The sequence below is a fragment of the Ostrea edulis genome, chromosome 5, assembly GCF_947568905.1.
Source record: "Ostrea edulis chromosome 5, xbOstEdul1.1, whole genome shotgun sequence".
NCBI lineage: Eukaryota > Metazoa > Mollusca > Bivalvia > Ostreida > Ostreidae > Ostrea > Ostrea edulis.
Window position 1 is genome coordinate 62,599,441 of NC_079168.1, and position 13,978 is coordinate 62,613,418.

A 13,978-nucleotide genomic window follows, 5' to 3' on the forward strand; every position below is an offset into this window, starting at 1 on the left:
GCCCTTAAAGTGCCATTGGGACAGATAGCCATTATAGGGTCTTATTTGAGGGGTTGGGGACAGGAGACCCTTGAAACAAGGGCGAGACCCTTTTAAGGTCCAGAGAATCTAAAAAAGACCCAAAAAGGGCAAAGTCTCCACGGTAAGCCCGTAACAAATTTTCGAGTGGCACTACCTCGGTACCGGAAGTACCTAGGGACCCCTTTTTCAGCAGAACAACTTTGGGAGGTCTTCTATTGACCCAAGGAAGGACAAGAACAAGGGGAAAGAATGGATTGGGGTCACCTCTTTAAAAAGGTGACGTCATGGTAAGATCTTTAGCCCTTATCCCCAAACTGGCCCATGGGGCAATAGAGTGGGGCCAGACAATGCGTCACACGGGAAGGCCCCATCAAGGAGGGCGCAGTCAGAATTCTAAAAGAGTTGGCCCGAATCCCTGACCACAAGGGGGCAAGTTGGCCCCGCAGGAGTCGAGTTCACCTCCGTTCGAGGGCCCTCCCACAAATCAGGGCCCTCTAGCCCCATCGACCCCAGAAGGGTATGTTTTAGAAAAAAGGGTGACCACCTCCGGGTTTTCGGACCTCAACGGGTCTAGCTAGCCCCATAGGGGCATGGGCGATCCCCTCGAAGGGCCCTCCCACCAAGTGGGTCCTCTACCCCCAACCACCTTAGAGCTCCAGGTCTTAGAAAAAAGGTGCAAACCCATAGGGGTTTGGGGCGATCCCTAGCTTACGCACCTGTAAGTCATATTGCCCTTTAACTTGAGCCAAAAAGGGTTAAGTTCAGGGGGGGGGGGTAAAAAATGAACCGGGGGGGGGGTTATATCCTCGCTCGGGACCCAGCTATTGACGTCACAAAGTTCCAGGGAGCCCGGAGCAATATTTTCAAAGTTATGGTAAAGTAAAAAAAAAAAAAAAAAAGGTGTCATTTTGCTGACCCTATAGGGTTCCCGTAGGGGGAGGGGGTAGAAAAAGGTCCTTAGGGGTTGAATTGTTAGCTACATTTAAGCCCCAACCACTCCGGAGCCCCAAACTTTGCAAAAAAGGTCGAAATGGCAAAAGGGGGTCACTTGGAGGGTTCACATCTCAGAACCGGAAGTACTTTGTGACCTCATCTTTTCAACCTGAATCCCTCGAAGGGCCGTCTGATGACCCCTAAAAGGGCAGGCCCACATTAAATTGGGGTCACCATCTTAAAAGGGTCTGTCAGGATAGGGTTTTTTTGACCTTGGCCCCAAGGGACCACAGAGTGGGATCAAAAGATCTTTCCATACGAATAGGGTTTGGTCTGGCCCGATCAAGCGGGGTCAGTCAGAAGTATAAAAGTTCAAGCCCCGTCCCTGACAATTCCTAACCCCCTCGAGGGCCCCCTGATGACCCCTTGAAGGGCAGGTCTTATTAAAGGAACACAATAGGTTAGTATCACCTTCTTCAAAAGGTCATATCAGGATAGGATTTTTGGCCCTCAGCACCAAATGGACCCCATGGGGACAATATATTTTTCACAAAATCGGGTCCGGTCTTGTCCCATCACGAGGGGCTCTGTCAGCAATCTAAAAATTGTAACCCCGCCCCTGGGGACCCCTGACCCCAAAAGGGCAAATTTGCCCCACTGGAGTCGAGATCGGACCCCTTTTAGGCCTCTTCCAAAAATTGGGGTCCTCTAACCCCATCGACCCCAGAGCCACAAGTCCTCTAGTAAAGGGTAGCACCCGGAAAAACTTTGGCCCCAAGCATCGGTCCCATGGGGTCCAGGGGGATCCCATCGAAGGCCCCTCCCTAAATATGGGTCTCCTACGTCCGCCCAATCCAGAGCCCCAAAACTTGCAAAAAGGGTCGAAATCGGCAAATAGGACAACTTTGAGGGCTCATATCTCGGGACCAGAAGTACTTAAGGACCCCATATTTTCAACTTGAACCATTCGGAGGGTTGTCTCATGACCCCTGGAAGAGCAAGCCCCACTAAAATCCCACAATATATTAGAGTCACCCTCTCAAAAGGGTGATGTCAGGATAGAGTTTTAGGCCCTTAGCCCCCAATTGACCCCATGGTGAACAGAGTAGGATCCAAATATTTTCCCTACAAATATGGTCTGATCTGGCCCCATCAAATAGGACTCAGTCAGTAGTCTAAAATTTCTTACCCCAGCCCTTGGAACCCCTAACCCCAGAGAGGGCAATTTGCCCCACACGGATCGAGAATGGACCCCTCTTAGGCCCCTTCCACATATTGGGGTCCTCTAGCGCCATCGACCTCAGAGCCACAAGTCATCCAGTAAAGGGTGGCACCCTGAAAAACTTCGGCCCCATGGGGGTCCGGGGCAGGCCCCTTTCCAGGGGTGTCCTAGCCCCACCCCTCCAGAATTCTAAACCTTGCAAAAAGGGTCAAAATGGGCAGAATGGAGTCATTTGGAGGGCTCACATCTTGAGAACGGAAGTACTTAGGGACCCACTTTTTTGCACCTTAACCCCTTGGGGACCCTCTGATGACCCCTGGAAGGGCAGGCCCCATCAAGGGCCACAATAGATTGGGGTCACCCTCTTAAATGAGTCATTTCAGGGTAGGGTTTTTTGCCCTTAGCCCCCCGGGGGCCACAGACTGGGGTCCAAATAATAATACACACGAATAGGGTTTGGTTTGGCCCCATCAAGGGGGGCCCATTCAGTGGTCTACAAATTCTAGCTCCATCCCTGGGGACTCCTGACCCAAAGGGGCAAATCTGCCCCACAAGGGTCCAGATCGGACACTTCCCAGGCCCCTTCCATAAACTGGGAACTCTAGCTCCATCGACCCCAGAGCCAAACATCTTCCAGTAAAAGGTAGCACCATGATAAACCTCGGCCCCAAGGGGGAAATTGGTGCCAGGGGGTCCAAGGCGATCCCATTGAAGGCCCAACCCCAAATTTGGGTTCCCTAGCACCATACAGTCCAGAGCCTCAAAACTTGGAAAAAAGGTCGAATTGGGTGAAAGGGTAGTCTCTTTGATGGCTCACATCTCGGGTCTGGAAGTACTTAGGGATCCCATTTCTTGCACCTGAACCCCTCGGAGGGCCTTCTGATGACCTCTGGAAGGGCAAGCCCCAACAAAGGGCCAAAGGTGAATGAGATCACCCTCATAGAATGGTCATTTCAGGGTAGATTATTCACACGAATAGGGTCTGGTCTGGGCCCATCAAGGGGGGCTTAGTCTGAAATTCAAAAAGCTTAACCCAACCCTGTAGACCCCTAACCCCAATGGGGCATTTTGGCCCCACAAGGGTCTAGATTGCACCCTTCCAGAGGCCCTCTAGCCTTTTCGCCCCAGAGCTACACCTCTTCTAGTAAAGGGTGAGCACTCCAGAGAGTCCTGCCCCAAGGGGGCAATTTTGCCCCATGAGGGTCCAGGGCGATTCCACAAAATGTCCCTCCCCAAATATGGTCCTTCAAGCTTCACCCATATGGCAGCTATGGCGACTTGAAACTTTGCCAAAAACATTTTTAGGGCGATTTTGGTTACTTTTAAGGGCAAACTGGCTACCTGAAGTACGGCTTTTTTCCAAGACTTCTACCTCGGTACCAGAATTTCCTAGGGACCCCATTTTCTCCACACCGACCCCAAAAGAGGCCCTTTGAAGACCAATTGAAGATCAGGCCCCAACAAGGGGTCAGAGCGGACTGCGGTCACCCCTTTAGAAAGGTAAAGTCAGGGTAGGATTTTTTGACCCTCTGACCCAAAATGGCCCCATTGGGCAACAGAGTGGGGTCAGCCTTTTTTTGACTATGGAAGGGTTCTGTCTGGTCCTATCAAGTGGGGCTCAGTCAGAAGTCTATAATTGTTCGCCCCAGTCTTGGTGACCCATGACTCCACGGGGCAAATTGGCCCCATATGGTGTCAAAGGGCTCTTTTTAGAGGGCCCATTCACAAATTGGTGTCCTCGAGCCCCATGGACCCCAAAGACAAACTTCCTTAAGTATAGGGTGGCACCCTGAAAAAACTATGCCCCAAGGGGGCAAATTGGCCCCGGGGGGTCCAGGGTGAACCCGGGGAAGGCCCCAGCCCAAAATGTTGGCCCTCCAATCCCACCACACCCACAGCCCACAACTTGCAAAAAGGGTCACTTGGGGCCAGAAGGGGGTCACTTGGAGGATTCACATTTCGGGACTGGATGTACTTAGGGACCCCATAATTGTTTGCACTTGAACCCCAAGGGAGGCCCTCTTATGACCCCTCGAAGGGCAGACCCCATCAAGTGTCAATAATAGATTGGGGTCACTCTCTTCAGAGGGTCATGTCAAGGTAGGGTTTTTGGCCCTCAGCCCCAAATCGACCCGGGGGCCACAAAGTGGGGTCCAAATATTTTTTCACTCGAATAGGGTCCAGTCTGTCCCGATCAAGGGGGTCTCAGTCAGTAGTCTAAAACTTCTAATTCCACCTTTGGAGACCCCTGACCCCAAGGGGGCTAAATTGCTCCACAGGGGTGGAGATCGCACGCCTTCCACAGATTGGAGTCCTCTAGCCCCATCGATCCCAGAGCCACAAGTTCTTCAGTAAAGAGTGGCACCAGGGCAAATTTGCCCCAGGGGAATCCAGGGCGATCCCATTGAGGGCCCTCCCAAAATTTGGGTACCCTAGCCCTACCTCCTCCAGGACCCCCAGACTTGAAAAAAATATGTGAAGTGGGGTTAAAAGGGAATCACTTGGAGGGTTCACCTCTCGGGACCGGAAGTACTTAGGGATCCCATTTTTTCAACCAGGACCCTTCGGAGGCCCTCTTACAACCCCTCGAAGGGCAGGTCCCAACAAGGGGCCAAAGTGGATTGAAGTCAACCTTTTAGAAAGGTCATGGCGGGTTTTTTGCCCCTTGCCCGATATAGGCCCCAGAGGGCAACAGAGTGGGACCAGGATATTTTTCACAAAAATAAAGTCCAGTTTTGCCCCCATCCAGGGGGGGGGGCTGTCAGAAGTCTTAAATTGTTTGCCCCACTCTTGGTAGTTCCTGACGCCAATGGGGTAAGTTCTCCCCACAGGGGTCGATTTCTCCCCCATCCAAGGGCCCTCTCCCTAATTGGGGTCCTTAGACTACAAGTTTTCCAGTAAAGGGTGGCCCCTCTCGGGACCCTGGCCCAAGGGGCAAAATTGACCCAATGAGGGTCCAGGGCGGTCCCTTGGAAGTGCCCTTTCCAAATTTGGGTCCCCATGCCGTACCCATTCTAGAGCACCAAGTCTTGCAAAAAGGGTCGTTCTGAGGGCTCAGCCCTAAGGGACTTTGATCCTTTTTCAGCCCCTGACGAGGTAGCCATTTCGCCCTGAAAGTCACCAATTTAGCCCTAAAAGCGGAACCCTAACCCTAACCCTAATCATAGTCTAGTTACACTTTTACCGACGAAAACAAGGTTAAGTAGAAATATTGGGTTTAGACTAAAACTAATACCGGGAGGTGAAAGAGCGCCCTCAAATTAGTCAGAAAACATTGAGAGGTCAAACTTAAGGGCCTAGGAAAGCGCCCGTCTAGAGGTCCAGAAACCGAAAAGTGTAAGAAATGACCGGCGCGATTTTGTCTTGTGTTTAATGGAGGTTAGGGGCCAAACCCCTGGGGGTGGGGATTGAAACCAAACCCTACACTCACTTATATCTAACCCCACCTAACCTCCAGGTATTTAAAAAGCTCGGTATAATCGGAAAAATAAGTTCTCTAACAGGGGTACATATTGATCAGAACATTTTGCCCAAAGCTGATACTTCATTTAGTCTACATCCAGGAAATGCTTAATAACCGGCGGATTTCGATGATTTTTGGTGGACCCCTTCATTTCAATGCCCCGAGGGTGGTAGCGGCATCAAAAGTTTTCCGGGACCCCTTAAACAAAAATAGGGGCCTTTCCGAAAAGTTGGGGTTAATTAGTCGTTTTTTTACACTTTCCTTTGATAGCTTGTAACTTTTTTATTAGCTACGCTAGATTAAAAATTTAAATGTCATTCTACTCAGTTCCGTGAGGCGAACAAAACTCACCTATTTGGTCTACCTAACCTCGGCCTCAGTAACGTCATAATGACGTTCGGAAAAAAAAAGTAAAAAACGACCAATATCGTTCGCATGTTATATCGTAATGGTCTACGTCTGGGGTTAGCATTTAGAATTGAGATATCAAAAAAAAAACTTTGTACGGGGGAAAACTTCAGACCATAAACGTAAATGGTATCATATTAAAAAAAAAAAATTCTATAAAAAGCACCCAAAATCGCAACCCTAAATTGTGTAAAAAACGACCGAACTCCTCCAATTAGGACTGAATTAAGATTAAATGAAACCGGAAGCGAGTTTCAAGGGAATTTGGGTTGGGATGAGTGCCTAATAACGTTTTGCATAATTTGCCACCCTTATTTGCTCGGAAAAATTATTCGCTATTGAATTAATAGCGATTTCTCAAATTTCTCATTTTTAGCAAAGTCCGATTTTACAAGAGAGCACAGCTTAAACAGAGAGAGAGAGAGAGAGAGAGAGAGAGAGAGAGAGAGAGAGAGAGAGAGAGAGAATTTTTTATTTTACTATTTTCCCCTCTTTTTAACAAGAATTCTCACTGCAAACATGAATTTGGTGTTAATTTGAATGGGTTGAAAAATTTTTTCTTCGAAAAAATCAATCTCGACTGAAATAAATGCGATTAATTGAATTCGACAACTTTCGGATACTTTTTCCTTACGATTTGCATCGAAAGTGTATCGAATAATTTCTTTTTCTTGGGATGTAGTTTACTTAGCTGTACTGAGTCAATATCAACTTCAATCATCCATCAAAAATGCTTTAACTCAAAGAAAAATCTAAACTACTCTTCTTTTGGGACTTGCAACATTTTCAGCTCTAAACTGCTTGTTACACGAGAGCACAGCTTAAACCGAAAGAGATAATGGAGCTTTTTCTTTAAATATGGGATGAGTACATTATATAAACATAAATTCTCCACAAAAAATTATTGCGACTCTATCTGTAAAAATATGTCAGCCAAAAAGGGAGTGAAAAATGACGAAATCTGCTTTTTGGATTTTACGAGTACTTCTTTTCATCTTTTCAACGAATTCAGACTGGAAACCCTAAATCAGTCTATATTTGCATTAGTCGCAATAGGTAGTTTGTCAAAAAAATTAATCGCGACTACAAAAATGGACATCTTCAGATTTCACATTGGACTTTGCCATTTTCAGCTGAAGTGCTTGTTTACAAGACAGCACAGCTTGTATGCGCATGGGCAGGAAGAAAGCTCATTAGGATTTAGAATCAGTACATGAAATTAATATAAATTCTCTAAGAATTTACATTTCCTCTCCTTTCGTAACAGTATGGTAGCCCATCAATGGGCCTCCTTTTCTCCGATTTGGCAATGACGAGCACTTTACTCTTTATTTCTCTGCAATTGAGACCGAAAACATTAAAGTAGTCTTTATTCGCTTTAGTCGCAATAGGTAGTTTGTCAAAAAAATTAATCGCGACTGCAGAAATGCAGATCTTTAGATTTCACATTGGACTTAGCCATTTTCAGCTTTTTTTTTCGATGAGAATTTCTTCAGAAAAAATAGTTTCCACCCAAATATCGGTGATATTTTCAAACAGGTATTTTAATTGTATGTTAATTATAATTAATCAGGAGTGTTGACCCCGAAAGGTCACGTAAATAATGAGTACACAATTAGGTTGATAAAGAACACTATATGTCATTACGCAAAACGTTAAATATACGTATTTCTATTTAATTGATTTGTTCAGTATAACTGAAGTACCTCATGGCTACTACCTGGCCAAGGATAATTTTTTTTTTTTTATTGTTTGATTTTTTTATTTGACTTTTACATTATATACATATATGTAATTTAATCTACACAATAATATCATCAATATTCATATGCAAAAGACATTTCATAAATAGAAAGAAGGAGAAAGAGAGAAAGAAAGAAAGAAAACATATAAAACAAAGGGGGCATCGAACACAATCTTAGGTTAAAAAAAAAAACAAAAGCAAAAAAAAACAACTTTTTAATACAATCATAATTTATCATAAATATTTTGCCAGTATCTCTCAAACTCCCTATACCTGCAGTTTTGCAACAACAAAAGTTTTTCAACTGTAATTCTATCAATGATAATTTTTTTGGATGCATCTATACTTAATTTGCTTATACTTGAGAATTTACTAATATAAATATATTGCTTTATCATCAGAATTATCAAATTTTCCACCTTGTGTACATTCTTATTAGCAAATTTTCCAAAAAGAATTGCTTGTCTATCAAAACTAATATGCCTGTCCAGTTTTTCGCAAAGCCATTCTTCAATTCCGTACCAGATCTCTTTCACACATGGACATTCTACAAATATGTGATCAATAGTTTCAAAATCCCTCTTGCAAAATGTGCAAATTGGGCAATCAACAATTCTAAGTTTATGTAAATAGTAGTTGCATGGAAATATTCTGTGTAAGATTTGAAACTGTAACCATTGCAATTTAGATTCTTGAGTTGTTTTAAAAGGAAGTTCAAATATATTTTTCCATTCTAGCTCTGAAAAACCTTCTTCTGTTTCTTCCCATTTTGATATAGATTTAATTTTGGTTGCTTTATGGCTTATCAATTGCTTATACATATCTTTACAACCTTTTTTATCTTTGAAATATATTGAAATAGTAGAGGGAATAATAGGCAAAAGTGGTTTTGTAGTTCTTGTATTGTCTTGTATAAGAACTTGTCTTTGTTGGATTGCTTTCTTTAGTCCTGCATATTCTACAAAATTCATTTTAACTTTCAAAACATTTTGTACATAATCAAAGCTGTACAAGTTACTATTTTCATCAAGAAGATCATAAATAAATATAATCCCTAAATCATGCAGACTTTTAAACAACACTAATCTTCCACCAATAGTAATATTTGGATTATAACAAATATGTTCACAATAAAAATCTGGGTTGATTTTATCTTTTGCAGAATTTATATTTGACCAGCTCTGAAACACATCTATCCAAAAACTGTTGGTTATTTTTATCCTTAAATTATTGATAAAATCTATTCCAAATACCCATATCTTTTCTATACAAGTCCTTAGTTCTGCCCCCAGTAGTTTTGTCCATTTTGCATTTGAATGTAGAATACGTCGAATCCATGTTGCTTTAAGAGCAGTGATAAATTCTTTATAGTCAACCATTTTAATACCCCCATTAGCATATTCTTGAATTATGACATTTTTCTTTACTTTATGAGTTTTGTTATTCCAAAGAAAGTTATATAAATCACTTTCAAAAGCACAAATGGTTTCATCTTTAGGATTTGGAATTGTAAGTATCAAATGATTTAATTTTGGTATCAGTAATGTTTTTATTACTGTTAACCATCCTAAAGGAGTAAGACTTCTATTATTCCACTGCATCATAACTTTTTTTTATTTCCTTCAGTTTAGTCTTATAATTCAGTTCTACCATTTCTTGTAAATTGATACTAAATTTTATTCCTAATAAATCGAATGTTTTATTGTTCCAATCAAATTTCCACCTTGTATGATGGAAAACGTCCTTTGAAAATTTTTTGCTACCTATCCAAATCATTTTTGTCTTTGAAAAATTTATCTTTAGACCTGAAATTATTGCAAAGTAATCTAGGACTCTAATAATGCCATCCATGGAAGTGGGAGACCCATCTAAAATAAGTGAGGTGTCATCTGCATATTGAGATATTTTATATTCTTCCCCATCAATAGTAATGCCTTTAATATCTTTGTTTTTGCGTATTAGAATACCAAGTATTTCAGCACATAGAAGAAATAAGTAAGGAGATATGGGATCACCCTGTCTACAGCCCCGTTCTGGACTGAAGTATTGTGACACAATTCCATTTTGAATGACACATGACTTTATTTGATTGTAAAATAATTTTATCCAGTTTTGAATAGAAATACCAAAATTAAAAAAACATAATGTTTCTTGAATAAATTTCCAGGAGACAGTATCGAAAGCCTTTTCAAAATCTATAAGCATCAGAAGCCCCGGTATTTGTTTGGATTCTGTATAATGCATGATATCATAAATTAATCTTATATTCTCACCAATATATCTACCTTTAATAAATCCAGTTTGATCTGTATGTATTAATTTATCTAGGAAAATTTTTATTCTTTCTGCAATACACCCTGATGCTAGTTTATAAACAACATTCAAAAGAGAGATGGGTCTCCAATTTTTTAGAAACTGTTTCGGTTTTCCGGCTTTCGGAATACAGGTGATCACCCCTAACTTGTTACATTCAGAAAAATTGTGCCTCTCAATGGAGTTATTTATTGCTCGAGTAACAAAAGAACTGATATCTTTCCAGAAAAATTAAAAAAATTCACATGTGAATCCATCAGGGCCTGGGGTTTTATCATTTTTCATTTTTTTAAGAAAATTAAGCACCTCTTTCTCAGTTAACATACCTTCTATGCTTTGTGCTTCATCATAAGTCAGTTTAGGAATATCATTATATTTATTAAGATTATTAGAGAAGTTATCGCTTTCTAAAACAGCTGGTTTTTTATAGAGGGTTTCATAAAAATCTTTTAGTTCCTCAAGAATTTTCTCCTGTTTACAAATAATTGATCCATTCTCTTTTTCTATTCTAGGTATTTGTTTACAAATATAATTTCTAGATTCTAAGGAACAGAAATATTTAGTAGGCTTTTCCCCTTCATCGATCCACTTTACTCGAGCTCTAACAGCTTGTCCTTTCATCCTAGATTTACGCATACTTTCTAGCTCTTTTTGTTTTTCTATCAAAATATCTGACACATTGTCATTTAAATTCTGTTCCAGATCTTGGATTTCTTTTTCGAGCTCATCTTCCATTTTTGTCATTCTTTTTTTCTTGTATGTTGAGTAGGAGATAGTCTTACCCCTAATTTCTGTTAGTAAAATATCTAAAAACAGCTGATCACAAATTGTAAAACATAGGGATGCATTATCTATAAATCTAATATTTTCAGTATTGTAAACTGGGCAAGCATATTGAGTTTTCACTTCATTCATTTTTTCTTTAATTAAATTGACATATTCTTTATCAGTAAGTAGAGAATTGTTAAATTTCCAAAATCCGGAACCTTTAATAAAATTATTAATTTTCAAACTCAACAGAACTGGAGAATGGTCGGATCGATAACTATTTTCATATTCAACACACATAGCTGAAGATAATAAAGATTCTGATACAAGGAAAAAGTCTAACCTAGCTTGTTTAATGGGCGATTTTTTCCTCCATGAAAAGCGCTTTTTCTGTGGGTACATTTCACGAAAAACATCTTTTAAATTTAGAGTATCCATTAGATGAAAAACTTCTATTCTTGCTTTAGGGTTATTTATATTTTTATAATCCATAGAGTCTAGTTCTTTATCCATAATCAAATTAAAATCCCCTGCCATAATAATATGGTGTTCAACATAAATTTCCGTAATTTTTGACAATACACTTGAGTAAAAACTTGGTGAATCCGAGTTTGGACCATAAATATTCACCAGTATAAATTTGTGCTCTTCAACTGTACAATCCAAAATTACATAATTACCACCCTCGTCATATAATTCATTTAAAATACAGAATTCAAAATTATTATTAAATAGTATGGCTACTCCCCTGGAGTTTGATTTAAAAGAGCTGAAATAGGCTTTATAACCCCACTGTGTTTGAATAAACTTTTCATCATTGGGAGTAAAATGTGTATCTTGCAGGAAGTAAACATTAAAATTCTTTTTTTTCAATTAGTTGAAAATATCACGCCTTTTACTAATATCTCCAAGACCCTGGCAATTAATTGTATTCACTTTCAATTGACTACCTTTATGTATTTCCAATGCCATGATTTGAAAAGTAAAATATGCCCCTGAAGTTTAAGAAGACAGTAAGATATAGTGAATAAAGAAAGGAAAAACATAACATATTTACAATAACAAAATCCTGTACGATGTTGTATCATCGTGCAATCATTGCATCGGTAAAGAATTGGTCAAGATGTAACATAAACACAAATAGTAAAGATATTACACAAAGTGACAAACATTTGTGCACCCAATGTGCATATCGGAAACATAAACTGCCTTACAAATCTTGAACTGAAAACAGTAGGACATTTCATATCCGGAATTACAACAAGTGCGTCCCAAGAACGGAAAAGATAAATCCGGATTATATATAAATATTCAAGTTAGAAAAACAAAAACATGATGTACATATTTTACAAATGTTTTGCAAACTTTCTGTGAATTCATAACATAATATAGTACAAAATAGGCCTAAAATATATTATGTTAACTGTTGGAAATCAACTATATTAATCTACGTTCATAAAATGGATATTGTTTTGGTTTTCCAATTGGCTTTAATAAGTGTCTTGTGCCAAAGAAATCACATTGACAATATTCACAGCTTAGCTGCGGCACTTAATGCCAGCTTGTTCATGATGTTAAACCTAAGTGGACCTAAATGTTTACCGAGCTTCCTGGAGACAATGACAGCGACGTTTAGAAATCCTTGGTCTGCCAGAGTTTTCAACATGCGTCGACCGGCCCCGTATTCACCATTGTCACAATAACCATCGTGAATTTTACCCTCTGCATCTTTGAATCGGTACGCCAATATGTTGTGATTTGCACAGGCGAAATCTGGGTCTCGAAGTACTTTTTTATACATATTTCGTACCTGTGCGTATGTATCTGCCGTAGAGGATAAGGACGTGAAAATGTTTCCTTCTTGAGAAAACTTGTCGCCATTGACAATTTGTCCACCTCTTGGTCATCCATCATCAAGATGTCTTCTGCTCTAGGTGGTAACACTCGATCCCGATATATATTCCCATTAGGAAATACAAGCTTGTTACCAACTATCTTGGTTTTGACATTTTCCTCTCTGTACTTGTTGTTCATTTCCTGCAGTTTTTTCTTGTTCTCATTCATCTGCAGCGGCGTTTGCGGGGTTATGTAGAAAAGCATGTCCGAAAGTCCCGATGTTTCTCTCTTCTGTCGGATTGCGCTAAGGATACGATCCTTATTACTAGAGTTTTGAAGTTTTCCTGTTATAGTTCTGGGCCTTGTACTCCCCGAGTTTTTTTGTCCGTTTCTATGAATACGTACGAAATTTACATCTATTTGCAAGTGTTCTTTAATCAATCCGCGAACTTTGTGCGATAAATCTTCATCTTCTTCCTCTGGTAAGTTATGGATCAAGATGTTGTCCCTCATCGATCTGCCTCTTAGATCCACCACTTCGTTTTCTTGTTGGGTCAGTCTTCTGTCCAAGTTAATTACAACGGATTTTAGAACTTGTAGCTCTCTACGTAGGCAAAAGTTTTCCTTTCTTAGACTTTCCAACTCTGATGTGTTATCTTCAAACTGTTGGCCCAAGGATAATTTTTGGCCGCCTTCATTCAGCAAGATTGCTTTCAACATTTATATCCGAGTAACTGTATATGCGTACATCTAGTTGTTGACTTTAAGGGCTAGGCTTGTTACTTTTAGCGCTAGGCTTGTTACTTTCAGGGCTAGGCTTGCTGCTTTCAGGGCTATATTGGCTACTTTGGGTTAGGGTGAAAAATGGCCGTCTTTAAGGGCTAGGCTTGTTACTTTGAGGGCTAGGCTTGTTACTTTTAGGGCTAGTTGTTTACTTTAAGGGCTAGGCTTGTCACTTTCAGGGCTAGTTTTGTTACTTTCAGGGTTAGTTGTTTACTTTAAGGGCTAGTTGCTACTTTCAGGGTTAGTTGTTTACTTTTATGACTAAGTGTTTACTTTAAAGGCTAGTTGCTACTTTCAGGGCTAGTTGTTTACTTTAAAGGCTAGTTGCCACTTTCAGGGCTAGTTGTTTACTTTTAGGGCTAGTTGCTACTTTCAGGGCTAGTTGTTTACTTTAAGGGCTAGGCTTCTTACTTTCAGGGTTAGGCTTGTTACTTTAAGGGCTACTTATTTACTTTAAGGGCTAGGCTTGTTACCTTCAGGGCTAGGT

The 13,978-nt window shown here is 40.6% G+C and overlaps 1 protein-coding gene across 1 annotated transcript; it reads right to left on the reverse strand.

The window, feature by feature from the left end:
• Window positions 1-12,531: 12,531 nt before the first annotated feature.
• LOC130054978 (uncharacterized) lies at window positions 12,532-13,428 on the reverse strand. The gene has a single exon (XM_056166117.1). The coding sequence runs from the start codon at window positions 13,426-13,428 to the stop codon at window positions 12,532-12,534; it is 897 nt and encodes a 298-aa protein (XP_056022092.1).
• Window positions 13,429-13,978: the final 550 nt, after the last annotated feature.

Bases quoted from the DNA above. Each gene is read 5' to 3' on its own strand.
- LOC130054978 (XM_056166117.1), bottom strand. From the start codon at position 13,428: ATGTTGAAAGCAATCTTGCTGAATGAAGGCGGCCAAAAATTATCCTTG.